The sequence below is a fragment of the Camelus dromedarius genome, chromosome 14 (genome assembly GCF_036321535.1).
Source record: "Camelus dromedarius isolate mCamDro1 chromosome 14, mCamDro1.pat, whole genome shotgun sequence".
Taxonomy (NCBI): domain Eukaryota; kingdom Metazoa; phylum Chordata; class Mammalia; order Artiodactyla; family Camelidae; genus Camelus; species Camelus dromedarius.
Window position 1 is genome coordinate 7881127 of NC_087449.1, and position 17065 is coordinate 7898191.

Here is a 17065-nt window from a genome sequence, read left to right on the forward strand (position 1 = left end):
GATGGCTAGGATCCTTCAGTACAATGTATAAAAGAAGTGCTGATAATGAGAACATCAATCAGTGTCCAGTCAGGAAAACAGCATCCATTCTAGGTGTTTCAACAGAGTAGATTTAATAGAAAGAATTGGTTACATAGGTGATGAGAGAATAGAGTCAAACAGCTTGTACTTCCTATAACAAAAACAAACAAAAGATACCAGTCATGTTATTACTAAAAAGTTTATTTAAAAACCACCACAAATAAAGACAAATATTAGGATGGTGAAGTTCCCCAAAGATGAGCAAGAGCAGGGAGCTCTGTCAGCCCTGGACTGGAAGGAAATGGGAGGCAGGGCTCGTGAAGCTCGGGAACCAGGGCTACAGTGGGACATGGAACCGTGACAGGGACCAGGAGTTGGAACAATGAAGACTCAGGAAGTGGGACAGATCACGGGAGAGACAGGCAGAGAAACACTCTGATTATACCTTTTTGCCATCCTCCAGTCCTTTAGCATCACTTCCCCCTGGCCAGACCTATCTTGGTGCCAGAGGGCCGACTGGGAACTAGTGTCCCACCCACCTTTAAAATGAAGCAATGGTTCACCTCGTTATATAATCCTAGGTAGAACCATCACTCAGAACTTTGAAAACATTACTTTCCCATTTTTCTGTCTCTTCCTTTTAGAACTTTTAGACAATTATCATCTCTCTTGAAGCTAACATTCCTTGTTTAACTTTCCTCTCATATTTTTTTTTATTTTTTAATATTAATTCTGAGGGATTTCAAAGGCCATATTTTCCAGATCACTAACCTTCTGTTTAATCAAATCTATTCTAAAATTTCTTTTCTTTTCTTAATTCTTAAAACCATCTTTACTAAGGTGCAGTATACTCATCTTTAAGTATATAGTTCAATGAATTTTGAGAAATGCATACAACCAGAATGCTTTTTAGATGCATTCATGTTGTTGCTTGTATCAGCAGCTTGTCCCTTTTTATTGGTGAGAAGTCTTCTGTTGCATGGACACAGCACTATCTGTTGATGCGTTTGTTTGGGACTGTTCCAAACTTGCTATGAACGTTCACGTCTTTGTGTGGACATATGTTTTCATTATCTCGGGTAAACAGCTAGAGGTAGAAAGGCTAGTCATGTGGTAAGAAAGTGCTTAAGTTTACAGTAAACTGCAAACTCTTACCCACAGTGGTTGTGCCATTTTCTGTCCCCACTAGCGACGCATGACAGTTCCAGTTTTTCTGCCTCCTCACCAACACTTGGTATTCTCGGTGTTTTTAATTTTAGTCATTCTATTGGTGGGTAACGGTGTCTACTGCGGTTTTAATGTTCAATTTGCTGATGAATAGTGATGCTGAGTATCTCTGAAGGTAGGCAAAACTGACATTGCTACTCAGGTTTTGCGACAATGTGCTTGAGTATTCATTGCATGCTAAGCGCTGTGCTTCAGGATAATGTTTAAGCCTTTGTTCTTTTTGAATTGTGACAGGGTAGTTCCTACTCCCATATTTCAGATAATCCTATTTTCCACCTAAGATGACATTAAGTGTGGTAGGCCAAATGATGTCTCCCCACACCCCTCACCCCAAAGCTGCCACGCCTAAATCCCCAGAACCTGTAAGTGGCTTCGGTTATACGGCAAAGGAACTACGGTTGCTCATCGCCCATCTTGAACGTGGGAGAGCAGCCCGCATTAGCCAGGTGGGCTCACCATAATCCTAAGGGCCTTCAAAAAGGAAAGAGGGAGGCAGAAGAGCACGCAGAGGGACGCAGTGTAAGGACTCGGCCCAGTTTTGCTGCCTTTGAAGTTGGAGGAATAGGGTCACAAATCAAGGAAAGTGAGAGCCTCTGAAGCTGGAAAAGGCAAGGAAACAGGTTCTCCCCTAGAGCTTCTAGGAAGGAAAGCAGGCCTGCCCATACCTCGATTTTAACCCAGGGAGACCCATGCCAGATGTCAGACTTCCAGAGCTATTAAGACAGAATAAATTTGTGATGTTTTAAACCACTGATTTGACGGTGATTTGTTACAGCAGCAGTAGGGAACTAACACACTAAGGTAATCATTGGCTGTAAGCATTACTGCTCCCTCAGTCGTCAGACAACAAAGCACCTGGGGTTCCCTCACCAGCCCTTCATCTCCATTCTCACTTTCCTTTTGGCCATTTCAGTAACATCACCATGAAGAGATGAGCAGACACTCTAATCTCAACGAGCCTGGTGTGTTCAATTTTATGTCACATTATCACGAGAAGAGCTCGATGCGAAGGGCAAGTCTGCCCAGGAGTGAGGCTGCTCTCACTCGCGCGTGCTTCCCCTACTCTCATTAGCTACGGGTTCCTGTTTCCCGCTAGTGTTCCAGGAAAGAACAGAAACAAGCAGCAGGCGCATGAGGTTTGTGACCATGTGTTTTTTTTTCCTCCCCTTTTTGGCTTATGGTAAATTAGCTCAGTACTAGCCAGGTGTGCAGCACCCGAAGGGAGAGGAACACAAGCCTTTCGCGGTGGGAACACGGCGCACACCACGGGAGCAGGCTCGGCGGGGGCACTGGTGGTAGGACTGCCGTGACGAAGCACCGCGGACGGGGGCCCGCACAGCAGGCAGGCACTCGCACGCGATCGAGGTGTCAGCAGGGCTGGCTGCGTTTGAGGCCTTTCTCCCTGGCGTAGACGGCCAGTTCCCTCTTATGTGCTCGCGTGGTCTTTTCTCGGTTTGTGTCTCTCTGTCCTAATCTGCTCTTATGAAGACGTCAGTCTTACTGGATTAAGGCCCATCCGTAGGACCTGACTTTACCTTAATTATCTCTTTAAAGCCCTACATTTAAATACAGTCATATTCTGAGGTACTGGGGGGTCAGGACTTCAACAGATGAATTTTGGCAGGACACAATTCAGCCCTCGTCAGAGGGCACAAAGGCGACTAGATAAGGCATACAGAAAATGCTCAGGGAAGTTAAAATGAAAGTATTTAACCTCACATCCAGTATTTGTGTGTAAGAGAAAAGTTAAATGAGTGTCAAATGCTGATAGTTCTGGAGTGAAGACATGCCCAGATTTTTATAATTAGTTACATAAGGAAATGAGGAAACTAGATTTTATATTAAGCCCTAACAGTGATAAAATGAAGCAATCACTGGAATAAAAATAGTAAGCATTATGTTGTAAAACGCATCAATATTTGTAACTGCAGTAACAATCACAGTAATAGAAATGGTAAAAGCTATTAAAATAATTTCCTAAAAATGTATTTCTTGAGGTAAAGGACAACTTTAGAAACACACATTAATCAACTTGGCTAAAACCAGAAGAGGCAATGGTGAAGCTCAAAAGTACTTCTGAAGAAAAAAGTATAAATTCATAGTTCATTTTTATAAGGATGAGGGCTCTTACAGTGTCAGTCCTTTAAATATGAATATTTTCAACATTACTTTAACAGTAATTCAGACAAACGGTACAAGGAAAAAGGAGAAGCACTTTTTAGAAACTATGGAATGAATCCAGTGGCTTCTCAGCAAACACCCGGCTGGAATTGACTGGTGGACGTTTGACCCCCTCGTCTCTCTGTTCTCACCCAAACACATAAAAACCAGGAATCCATAAACATCTGCAGTATCCACAGAAAGTAAATCAGGAAGCAAGTGCACTGAATATTAGGATCCAAGACTCAATAAATTGTTTTATCCTTGGAAGATACTTTAATTTTGCAGTTATTGATTAATTAAAAAACACAGCTGTTTTCAGCATTTCCTAGCTACAGTGGTGCATAGGAAACTCCATTCTAAACAAAGAAGTAAGTAATGAAATAACAACACACCTTAACGTTTTACATTGATAGGTTACAGTGTACAAGGTGCTTTCACATAACATTATTTCATTTGATTCTTCAACAAGCAGAAAAAACAGTGGGAAATAAAAATGATTATTTTAGGCTTACAATGAGTATTTTCAGGCCAATGGGCAGTCACTACAAGAACATATCAAAACAAGACAGCAATGCCCACAAGCCACAATATTTTTTTGGTAGGCTGACAGTTTGATATCATTTAGATATTTAGCATCAGTGAAGGAGGAAGGAATCAGAACAGACACAAGGTTCTCATGATATTCAAAGAACTGTTAAGAACACTGTAAGAGTAAGAAGGAAGATGCCCTAAAATACCGCCTTACCACGGCTGGCTCCAAAGCACATGAGCGCTTCAAAACGCCACATGAAAAGAATCTTGTCACAACACGTCAAAGTTAGAAGGGACCTCAGAAACTGCCTAATGGAACTCTTCCATTTCACAGATAAGACAACTGAGGCCAAGGGCATGAGGATAGTGACAGATCGGGCCTGACACTCAGACAACTTGACTTTCAGTCTAGGGCTCCTTCCTCTACAATGTCACCTCCTTATTATTTATTGAGCAAAATGTAATTTCTTGTTTCAAATAATGTAATTTGAGATTAAATACTGATTCATTCCATTTATTTCTTATTCAAGTTTTTATCTTATTCTTGGCTAAATTGTGGCTGAAACTGGGAATTTTATATAATTCTAAGATTCTAATTCAGTGTACTTGAGTGGTTAGAAATAGACTCCCTTGAGATGTTTGAAAGCTTGCTAATGTTCTTTAAATGGAGAGTTACGTGGCTAACTAGCCCTCAAAACCAGCTTATGCCTAGGGGTCACTACCTAGGTAGATTCTATAGCAAATTGTGCTGGGCAGTAGTAATTTCATAAAATGTTTTTTTCAGAATTCATAGAAATCTTTTTTAATTACTGGAACTCTAAAAATGTAATAATCAAATTGTCATCCCTATGATTTATTAAAATTATTATGCAATAATTTTACAATAATATACAACAAAGGTACCATAGCATTTATAGCATACATATAGAATACATGATCAGCATGTTCTTGGGTCTAAATGAAATACAAAAAAACTAATTAAAATATTTTATACAAATGATGTTTTAAATTTATTAACATGATATATTTTTGTTACATAAAACTTGCTACAGCAAAGTATTTCATTTTTCTTGCACGTTTTAAATATAGGTGGCCCAGTCAATCAGTATCAACTTTGAAGTGACATGACCGTGCAGAAACACTTGACAACCAAAAGATGTACAGAGCGATGCAGAGAACATCTCAGACAGATCTTTTCAGTGTCTTCAAAGGTGTTACAAGGGTGTGGTACAGATGAGAAGAAGTAGAGTCAGTGACCTATCTGCACCGGTAATGAAGCGAAAAAAGAGTGCTTATGTACATTAAGGTCAGTCTGATTAAATACAGCTCATCTTATATGCATGTAAATTGGTCATAAAAGATGAACGCAGTTTATTTTTAACTATTTTGGTGTGTCATCTTACGATAGGTCACTGACACACAGAGATAAAACCAGACAGGAAATTTAAAAGCAAAGAAAAAATAGTTTAAAAACTGAGTTAAGCCATGGAGTCTCAACAAACAGTGAACAAAATGTGCAAAAGTGCTTGAAATTTCCACATGACAGCCATGTTAAGTCAGTTGGCAAAAAGTATATAAAAAACTAAACTCAAATACTAAAATTGTATCTGCATGATCATAATTGTTTAATAAAAGAAGAGGCTAGAAATTGACATATCTAAAAAGACCACACCTCAAAATTAAAACACAACTGTGGCAGTTTTATAAACTTTGTCCTTTCCCATTGGTGAGGCACGGGGCGGAAGCTGGAGCCGCGACAGCGCCTCCGCCGAGGCTGACAAATTCGGCGCCCCAGCGCAGTCATCTGGCAACAGCTCCTTCTGTTCTTCTCTGCGACAAAACACAAGCAAAGCAAAACAAACAAAAAACCCTCTGCATTTAAATGAAAGTGCCTCCGTATTGTTTACAAAAATTAAGCCATTTGTTTGACTTAGCAAAGTATTTGTCCATATTAATGTTCTTTTTTAGCTCATTTCTCTTCTTTTAAAAAAGTTTACAATGAGCACTATTTGAGAAACTTAAAAATGCGTCACTTTGTTTAGTCATATTCTATTAAAATATTGGCTAAAACCCTGATGGAAAGTTAAGGTTTAGGAATCTTAGAACTCCTCTCTGTTACCTACGTAAGTGCTGGTACCAAGTGAGGGAATCCGGGTGACAGTGAGCCTTATTGTTCACTTTTCCTGCAAATGAGACATACCTGTCACGCTGCACAGGCTGGTCACTTAGTTACTCAAGGGGATGATGACAGAAAAGGTGACAAAGGGAAACAGAGCTTCTGAGCTGCAGGAATCCAAATTGCTGGGTCTAGCTACTCTGTGTTAGTGAGTTCTAAGAAAGTTATTATTTTGTTTCTATAAATTTACTTGGTGAAGAGACACTATCTTCAAAAATTGTCAAGAGTTTTGGCAAAACTGAGTATGAGCTACTCAAAGTAAAAATAATTATTAGAAAGTACATCCTCAAGCAACTGACCAACAGAAATATTGGCAAGCACTTCTAAGAGCAACATTCACCCTTCCCTTCCAATGTCACAGAGCCGTAACACTGCCCATCTGAAACACCAACAAAATAAAATCAAGCACTATTTGCAGAAAAACTAATGAAATGAGAAAGGAAGAAATGGATGTAGGAGGAGAGGAGAAAGACAAACCAAAGAGCAGCAGGAAAGTGTCTAGTTCTGTGCTCTGGCACAGACGATGCGTGCTTAGCGGTGCCTTGTTACACAGGTGATGCAGAGTGCACACACGGATGACGGCAATAAAGACCTCACTCAGTCGCTGGAATGAAGGAACTAGGTAACTGCTTCGACAAGGACGGTCTCGGCTCTACCTTCTCTCTCAACAGAGTGCAAAGACTGAGTGTGAGCTCTGATGTCATCTGGTTGCTCATCCTTAAAATTCGCAAAATTCTTTTCCACATTTTTCTGTTATAGAGACACGGATATCTTCTTCTTCATAGTCATCAAAGTTGCTGGTATCTCCAGAGCCTCGGAACTTTGGTATGAATGGAGCTTCAACCTACAATTGAGACAGAGGGAAAACAGAAGTGTGATATTTCTTATAATAAGAAATATATATTTGGTCTTCTTGTCAGTTCCTGGCACAAAGCTCTTAAAACCCTTGGATCTCCCAAGAGTTAAGAGTGGTAAAGGTGCCTTTTGTTATGTTAATGAGGTGCCTTCGGGGGAAACCCCCGAGGTAACCTAAGGAAGGAGGCTGGTTGCCAGGGGAACCAACCGTGTGATTAGAGGGTTGGAACTTTCAGCCCCACTCCTTGACCTCCTGGAAGGGGAGAGCAGCTGGAGATTGAGTTCAATTATCAACGGACAGTGATTTAATCATGCCCATGTAATGAAGCCTCCATAAAACCCCCAGGAGGGGTTCAGTTTCCAGAGTGCTTCTGGGTTGGTGAACATGTGGGGATCTGAGGGTGCTTGCCTCAGGAGAGGAGGAAGCCCTGGGCCCCTTCCCACATACCTTGCCCTAGGCATGTCTTTCATCTGGCTGTTCCTCGGTTACACCCCTTTACAATAAACTGGTAATCTACTAAGTAAAGTTTCTCAGTTCTGTGAACCACCCACCAAATTAGTCGATCCCTCAGGGGTTTGTGGGAATCCTGATCTATAGCTTCCTGGTCGGAAGCCCACGTGACAAACTGGACTTGCAGTTGGTTTCCTCAGATCGTGTCAGAAGTGAGTTAACTGCTTGGTGGGATGGAAAAAGGAAAAATAAGTGCCTGAGAATTTCTAAGGAAAATAAATTCTATTGCTACATGGTGGCAATCTTTAAATGCCTTTAAGTCCCTACATGATAACAGCATTAAAAGAGGAAGCAAACTGTAGATTTGCTATTAATTGCAATATTTCCATTCAAGGACTGGTACAATGCAATACTTAGAAGAGATTTCTAGGATAACTAACTGTTCGCATCAAAATGCTGGCACTTAAGGTTACAGAACTCCACTTTTTCCTTTTTCAGTTTCTTATTTCTAAAGTCTATTTTTCTATCCCTTTTTCCTTAATTCCTTCCTCCCGACGTGACAGAAAACTCAGACTTATTTTTAATCTGCTTTCTTTTCTAATTCTCAGGTTTATTTTGTTTAAAAAAAATCTGGCCATCAAAAATTTCTGGGAAATTTGAAAAAAAATCTCTTTCAGAATTATAAAATTGTCTGAACATTTTTCTTCTTGGACCCTAAAAATAAAATGTCTTTCCATTATTTAAAATATGGTCTTTATAAAGATAATATGGTATACTGAATATGTTTGAGGAAAAGATTTTAAAAGCTGAAAAAAATAGTATCACGATTGACACAGCGTTCATAACGTTTATGGACGATCACACGCAGGCTGTGTCATTTCCTCAGCACAGCGCTGTGAGGGAGGCGGGGTAGGCATTGTGATTTCCATTTTACAGCTTATAAAACGGAGAGTTGACCAAATTCACATGACTAATAAGTGGCTAAAGCAGGTTTCAAATTCTTAATTTTCCACTTCCAGTCCAGAGCTGTTTCTAATATTTACACCAGTAGTTTCTGAAGTTTTTGATTTATATGCTTTTTAGTAAATCATTTTTTGAGTACATATCACCAATACAGGTATAGTTATTTATAAATTATTGACACACATGACTAAGCTAGTATAATATACACACAAACAAGACATTTTAAAAGAATAAGGTGAAAAATAAGAAGGACTGGAGAATCTGGTATCCTTCTGTTTGCCAGCTGCTGGCCTCGTGTGCCTGTCTGGGGACTGCAGTCCTGCACCATGCGGAAGCACGAGCTAAGCAGACAGAAGCCTCCTGTCAAGCCAGGCAGCAACTTAGGACCACAGCTACTGAGCAGTCATCTCCAGAAGATGACTGTACAGTCTGAGTTGTCCAGACCCTTTCCTTCCGTTTCCTGTCTTTCTGCCAGATGCCCTTGGCTAGTTCATTGTTCATGAGCATTTAGTCAGAGGACAGAAACAACTACGAAGACCCTTCAGATTTACTATTATTTCTGTGCTTCTGTACAGAAGTAGAAGAATCTGTACAGTTACAGTTGAGAGGATATTAAAACAAATGGCTGCATTAAAGTACTGAATTATTTCTACTTGTAAAGTATCCAGGGACGCCCAAGTCCACTTCTGCTGACCATCACGAAATGCTGTCAGTCAAGCTGCCCCCACAACCACCTGTCTGTTGCAGGGCACCACTTCCTGGCAGGTACATTGTTTCCTACCGGAGCTAAGTCAAGCCCTCTGTAAGCAAGTGAACGCTAAGTGAGCAGGAGCAGTTCAGCTCTACCTATTTTAAGAATGACTGTTAAAGTTACAATACATGATATGGATAGGTTAGTAAATATTGGCTAAGTAGCAGCAGAAATTTTTATTTCTAAATATAAATAGGAAAATATTCAAAACATACCATAAATCTTTAAAAATACTAATAAAATGGACAAGCCTCAAGAAAATCTAATCAATGCGTCTAAATATAGCATTAATTAATAATACGACAATAAAGATCATATGAATAGTGATAATTGCAAAGGATATGAATGATTTTATAGGAAAATATAAATTTCTAAAATTGACTCAAGAAGAGGCAAAAATCTGAAAAGACCAATATCCACAGAAGAGTTAATTTGTTAAAATTTCCAAGATATAAATATAATTCCTATGTTCTTTAAATTTCCGAAAGAATAAGAAACATGGAAAATTTTCAAACTCACTTTATGAATCCAACTCCATACGAATCCATATGGATTTTATGAAGCCATAAATCTCAACTCCAGAAGAACAAAAGCTACAAGTCAATAAAACCTATGACTATGGAAGTAAATCCTACATAAAATTTCAGCAAATTGATTTCAGGCAGATATTAAAATAATACCCTATGATTAGTGATGTTTGCTTCAGGAATGTTAGGATATCTCATCAGTATGACTCCTTATACTAATATGTCAAAGAAGATAAAATACAGTATGCTGGCAATTAAAGATATTTTCTTGACCGGAACAAGAATACTTTTCCAAGACAAACAGCTAATTTCATATTTGGTGGCAAAGCATGAAAGGCATTCTCATTTAAAAGAGGAACAAGACAAGATAGCTCAACAGGCCCACCATTTTAAAGTATTATTCTAGACATTCCAGCATATAAAATAAAACAAAATGGAAATAAAAGATATAAATATTAAAAAAGAAGCAGCAAATGACATCTCTGTCCACTGTGATTATCTGTCAATAAAATCCAAAGGAATCGCTGAAAAAATCTGTGAAAATCAAGAACAGAATTTATTTACTAAGGTGGCCAATTACACCATAAACAGAAATGTTTTCTCCTATATACTCTTGTAGTGGGAAAGAAACACATTCACAATAGTAACCAAAGTATAAATTTAAGGAAAAACTTTGAAGAAGTTGGCCTTGTATGAGGGAGGGGTCTACAAATTTACTGAATGACAGAAAATACTCAAATATTTGTAGAAATATAACATGTTCATTATAAAGAATTTTCAAGAGTTTGGTTCTCTTCTAATTAGAGTACTGTAACCCCAATTAAGATCCCCAAATACAACATACATATTAAGACCAATTAAACAAAGGAGTTATTGTTTAATGGGTACAGAGTTTCAGTTTCTCAAGATGAAAAAAGTTCTGGAGATAAATGGTAGTACAATAACATGAATGTACTTAATGCCACTGAACTGTACACTTACATATGATGAAGATATTAAATTTTATGTTATGTGTACTTTACTACAATAAAAACTGGAAAAAACTGAATTACGTATTTTTCACAAACACGAGAACTCCACATATTAAATATGTATTTTGAAAACTGAAAAACATTATAAAGCTGCATAAAATGGTATAGTGTGCATACATGAACAGACAAAAAGAACTCATAAAAAATGAAGTTCAGAAACAGACTGAAGTATACAGTAATTCGTATTAGCAAAGGTGGAGTTTCAAATAAGAGTACAGATAATTATTCAACAAATGCTGAGAGGATAATCGGGTAATTATTAAACAACAATAACAAAATTTAGATCAAAAAGCACTGAAAGAAAATGTAGATTAAGTAAGTCACCCAAACAGAATCTTGCAGTAGGTAGTAACTGTGATGTAATGGTCTGAAGCTGCGGGGAAAGTGCAGGTCGGAGGAAGTAGATGTCAGGTAGCTACTGAAGTCATGGGAACGGACTGTAGTGATAACGCGCACAGAAAGAAAGAGTGAATACGCCAGATGTTAACAGAAGTGCTGTCTGGGTGATGGGGTTACGACAATTTCAAGTCTATTTACTTAACAAATGATTGCCTGATTATAACTCTATGGAGCATACCTCAACCAGAAAGAAGAATAGAATCTGGACCAGTCTATTTCATCTTTCCCTCCAAGCTGCTCTTCCTTTCGCATTCTCTACCTTAACCCAAATTTTAAGGATAAGAAGTAATTGGCTTGAGATCTCAGGGCTAATGGCCGGCTGATCTGGAATTCAGCCCGATGTCTCCCTAACCCCAGAGTTCCTGCTCTCTTTCTGCTGCCCTCTGAGGCAGTCTTCCTGCTCCAAAAATGCTCGAAGCATGAAAAGTTAAGTAGATAGTGTGTAAAATCCATGACTAGCTTATGAAACAATATATTGTTCTGTTTGGGGGTTTTATTTCATTACAAATGTTCAAAGGCCTTTAAAGAGGTAATGTGGCCCTGGAATTGGGAATCTGAAGAACCTGGAATCTAATATTGGTGTTATTTTGCAGCTGTGTGATTATGTTTAAAGTAGTCAACCTTTCTGAGCCAATTTTCTCGAGGAAAATGGTACCACTGATCCCAGAGGACTGCTTCAAAGATTAAAATGAGAAGTTACAGAGTTGCTTTTGTTAATTATAAAGTAATACATCGGTGCTAGAAAATCTAGAAAGAAATATGAAATGTTTATTTATTAGGTTTAAAATCTATTTTAAACTGCTTTGGACCTTATTCTTGACTACATAACATATCCAGTTGAGATAATGACGCTAACGGCTATGTTGGATGAATTTAATGGTTAAAGAGTTTCTGAACCCTTCTTTGCCTCTCAAAGAGGGGTTTTGGTCTTGCTATATTTTCTATTTGCTGCATTTTAAAATTCTTTTAATGTTTTAAAAAATCTTTATAAAAATATAAATTAGAAAAATTGTGTTAATAATAATTAGAGCATTTACATTTTTTCTCTAAGGAAATTCACTCGTGTGGCAGCACAGTGTTATTAAATGTGGCATATTTCCGAAACGGAAGTTTCGGTTTTATGAAAAAAAGAAAAATTAATATATTCAATATGAAAACACTTTATTCATAAAAATCATCTTTAACTGGGCATTTAAGAAGCAAAAGGAGAGAGAAAGGTTGTTCAGCACAGCAGAATCTTTTCTTAAATGTCTCAATTTATTACAAAGGTGAGGCAATAATGACTGAAAAATATCTGATGCATCCAGCAATTAAATGTTATTAAATCTGGCTGTGTGCCATTTCTGGTAGGAGAATATATTTGTTTACATGTCATCCTACTAATATGGCCTCATGTCAGTTCTGACGCACAAACCCTTAGAACATTGCCTAATGTGTAATTACCATGGTCTGTGAAGAGAAAAAGGCACGAGTAGGAAAAACTTAATAAGGAAAACATATGAAATTGATGGTCAAGACTGAATATACGCTTTCTCTTCTATCAAGGAGAAAACTCAGTTTTAAGTTGTGGGCTAGAAAATTTCTTTACGTCCTGCATAAGATTAATTCAAAAGGTAAAAAATTAAAAAACCACGTGCTCAGTTGAAGACACTTCTACTACATATAACGTAGACAGGAACTTTTAAATTGAAGAAAGAAAAGGCTCACCTTCCTCTGGTAAATAGCGATCCAGTCTGTTGTGGCAAACCACTTGTGCGTTTTTATGTCGCTCACACCGTTCTTCAGGTTTCCGAACCGCTTCGTCAGGTCCACCTGCAGCAGGTTCCTTAGAAGGTCCTTGAGATCCGAACTGAAGTGCGATGGGAACCGGACCTGCAGGACAGACCGCAGTATAACACATGTTCCAACACTCAGGTTTCTGTTTTGATTTCAGAAAGGTTTTTTTTTTTTTTTTGAGGTGGCAGATCATTATATAAACAGAAATATGTAATGATGAGCTTCAACTACTTTTAACTACATTCTTCAGTCTTGACAGTAGCCTTTAAAAGAATTATTTGGTTGAATGAGCTAAAACTGTTCTTTTAGGGCCTTGTTTTGGTCATGAACCCTCTTTAAGAAATGGATCCTTCTCCAGAAAAATGTGCATTAAGTACAGACTTTTCCAACTTTTCTAGAAACGTCAAAAGGTTTACCCATCTTCAAGAGAGACCCCTTGAATCCCACAATATAAACCTTGGTCTTAGAGACATACACACTTAAACTTGTAATTTAAGTAGAAAGAGCAGCATATGAAAATGTCAGTATATACACTTTTGAAAGAGACGATCAAAAAGGAAGTCTAAAAATGATTATAAAAACCCATGCTGCCTTTTATAGCACAGGAAACCACTTTTACTAGTGGGTGACTTTTAAGCATAATTTTGCTATTATGCAATAGTTTAAAAATAATTTAGATTGGTTTAAAAGTATTTTCCATCTTCTAAATTGTGAAGACTTTACAATTAGTTGACTGACCCCCAGCCTTAAAAACAAACAAAACACCCAAAATAACTAAAGATGCTATGTATTAGACCATCAATAAAACACAGTGCCAAACACAGGAGACCCAGGCTTGCTTCCTGTTTGTTTCAACACATTCTTCTCTAACTCTCTGCTCCAACCTAACTCCTAGTTCTCACCTTTTACTAATACGGGTGCTGAAAAATTGGAACAGGTATTACTGAGGGATGGTATTAGAAGGAATAGCTGCATCTCGGCCCCATTTCATGTTCCCACCTTCACTAAACAGAATATTCTCTGCATTTTCATGGCCTCAACTTCAAACTAACCACAGATCTCTGAAGAAATCCCTTAAAGGGTCAACAGGTCCATTTCTGAACTCCTTGCATTCTTTCTCTGGTTCTCTACATGTGCCATCATCACCTTGTAACCTGCATCACGCACTGTCACCTAACCTCAGGGGATCTCCACAATGCATTCATTCATTTAATGATGCTGTAGTATCTGTGCATGTCTGTCTCACCCTGACTGTGAGCTTCTAGAGGGAAGGTACTGTGCCATTTTTGTGTTTTTATTCCCAGAATTAACTAAATCATTTCAAATAATGTAGTTCGTCTATTTGACAGTTACTTATTGAGTACCTACTACGTACCAGGCACAGTTCTAGGCACTGGATATACATCAGTCAGCAAAAACAAAGACTCTGATTTCATGGAACTTAATCCTAGTTGGATATGACATACTTGGTGAATATGGCATTAATTCTGTTCTGAGAGATGGAGAAACTAAGGTTCAGAGACGTTGTATATCTTACCCAATCATTACACTATAAAGTGGTGGAGCTGCGATTAGAAATCTCGTGTGACAATTTCTAGCCTCAAGAATTTTGCTCTTTGTTACACTGTCTTCAAACATAAAGAACTCTAGTTTATATCATGATTTTTAAAAGTCAAAAAACAATTTTAGTGTAAATCATAAACAAAAATCACCATCACACCAGAGGAAAACCAGCAGTTGTGTCAAGCACCAAAGACTGTTTGAAGGTTAAATAGCTAATGAGTGACCAAGTTTGGGGGTTAGCTCATATAAATTAGCAACCAAAAATCTCATTTTTGCAAAACCTATATTATTACAGATTATAAGAGGTTCTGTGTTCTAAAAAAAAAAAATACATCTGAATTACCACCCTCTCTAGTTTTTGCTTTTGACACACAATGACTTATTAGAATTTAGGCATTGTGCTAAACGGTTTATAAGCACTAATTCATAAAATCCAAAACAAAACAATGAGATAAGTATGGTTATAACCCCCATTTTATAGAGAGATTAAGTCATTTGTCTGGGATTACAGAGCTAATAAATGGTAGAGCTATAATTCCAAACCAGGTGCTCCAACCCCATAACATATACCTTAACTCAAGGGTATTGTCAGGAACCTTATGAAAGACTGAAATTTTCATTTTAAAAATATTTGCTGCATATTTCCTCATTTACTCTAGCTGGAGTGAAAACTAGACAATATTCAAAGGCACACTGTCTACTTGAAAAATAACATGATTATTTAACACAGCAGTTATATCTTAACTTTGTTTCGATTCCAAAGAAATAATTTATTTGAAGCAGACTTATATTCAATTACAACAGAGTCTGCATGAGCCACTGAATGCAATGCGTCAGTTATTCTCCCCTTCATGATGTTCAAAATGGTGGACAGTGAGGTACCACATGTAAATTATCTTCTGAACTCAGGTGATATGCAGTGCCATGGATGAAGAATATATATACCTGAATATTTTGGAATGCAGATAAAGTGGTAGTCTTGAGTTAGTTAATGAGTGTGTTTACCTGTTCAGTCCTCAGAACAGCCATTCTTAACTGAGGAGTGGTGGTAGAGGGTTGTGACGGTAGATACCAGAGTCACTGGGGAACCTTTTCAAATCCTAGACATGTCCTCCTCACCTGCACGTCACACCCTCCTTTCCCCAGAGATACTGACAGGAAGCCCACGCCTTCATAGTAAGGCATGTTGGTGATGGGAGTCTGTCCTATCCTTAAGGTACACTCGAGGAGAAATAATGAGGATTATTGTGAAAGTTATTTTGGTGAGTGCTCTGAAATGTAATCAGAAATGTAGTTTCTTTGTTGATTGAAATTTCCAAAGAGCCATGCTGATTCATCAACCGAAATTAGCAAAAACCAGAAAATAGCTTAAAAGAAGTTATGTGTTAAATGCACGACTTTTATTTGTAGTTTTTAATCTGGAAACACCAAAGACTTCTCTAATGGAAAAAATGATTACTTTTCCTTCAAAACTGTATCAAGCTTTGATATTGTATTATTTGTATCACTATTATCAGTTACAACTGCTGTAGAATGTAGAAAGTAAAATCAGAATTCCAGAATGTTGTAGATCACTGAAGCTTAATTTGTTCTAAACCTTCATTTGAAAGACAGCCTGAGCTTCAGTGAGACTACCAGCTCGGTCAGTTTCATTACTGGGAAAACAACTTAATCCTCCTGGCCCTTACATCTGTCTGCAGTCCATTTTCTGCAAATAAGCTGAAAGCAGCTGTAAAGAGCCAGCTATGGAAAAGAAGCAGTTTAACTGTATTAAACTAGTAGATCTTAGTGATAAGGTTACTGGAAACCGGCATCATTTAACATGAAAGAGTTGTCTGTGCAATATATACTCCCTGGAGAGTTTACTGGGTATTTTTTTCCCCCTAATATTTCTTGTTTAGAATTCTTTTTCAGGCTTTAGAGACCAAGTTACTTCTGTTTCTTAACGATATATTCTTGAGGATGAATCTGTTTCTACAGTGAGGTACAGACACACACGCACCAACCTTTCCACACGTGCTGTGTATCAAAATCACTTGTAATAATTTAAAGAATTCAGGTGTTTGGAATACACAGAAGGCCCAATGAGTCAGTATCCCTGAGAGTGGGCATCTACTCTGAAAGCTTCATGAAGGCAGAGACCACAACTGACCTGCTGTGTCCAGTACTGGTCTGCCATATACTATGAGCTTAATAAATATTGAATGAATGCATGAATTTAAATTCAACAAACACTGACTGAGTACCATGTATGTGCTGGGCACTGATGGGCTTGGGATGTGGCAGTAAACCAAAGAAGATGAAGATGACTGCCTCCACAGTGTTTATATTCCAGTGAGAAAGATAATAACTAACTTAGCAACAAGAGTGACCCTGCAAAGATGCTGTCAACCTACTGTTTCTGACAAAACCTTGCACTGTGAGGTTTTTAGTTTTTTACTCTGAAGAAAATGGGGAATCACTGCAAGGTTCTGAAAGGAGTAAAGGATCTGATTTAATGTTTTTAAAGAACTACTCTAGTGACTCAGAAGAAGAGAGCAGTGTCAGTGGAGGTGGTAGGAAGTGGTTGAATTCTGTGCATTTTCTAAAGATAGAGCCAAGCTGGTATTCCTGTGCATCAAACATGGGTAA

The 17065-nt window shown here is 38.0% G+C and overlaps 1 protein-coding gene across 4 annotated transcripts in view; it reads right to left on the reverse strand.

The window, feature by feature from the left end:
- Positions 1 to 3661: 3661 nt before the first annotated feature.
- PRKACB (protein kinase cAMP-activated catalytic subunit beta) overlaps positions 3662 to 17065 on the reverse strand; it is a 116851-nt gene continuing 103447 nt past the window's right edge. For all 4 annotated transcript variants that reach the window (XM_031465478.2, XM_010987145.3, XM_010987147.3 and 1 more), the window contains exons 9-10: positions 12803 to 12967; positions 3662 to 6962 (exon numbers count right to left, since the gene is read on the reverse strand). In XM_031465478.2, coding sequence (XP_031321338.2) covers positions 6837 to 6962; positions 12803 to 12967 — 291 coding nt within the window. In that variant the 3' untranslated portion in view covers positions 3662 to 6836. The remainder of the gene's footprint in view (positions 6963 to 12802; positions 12968 to 17065) is intronic.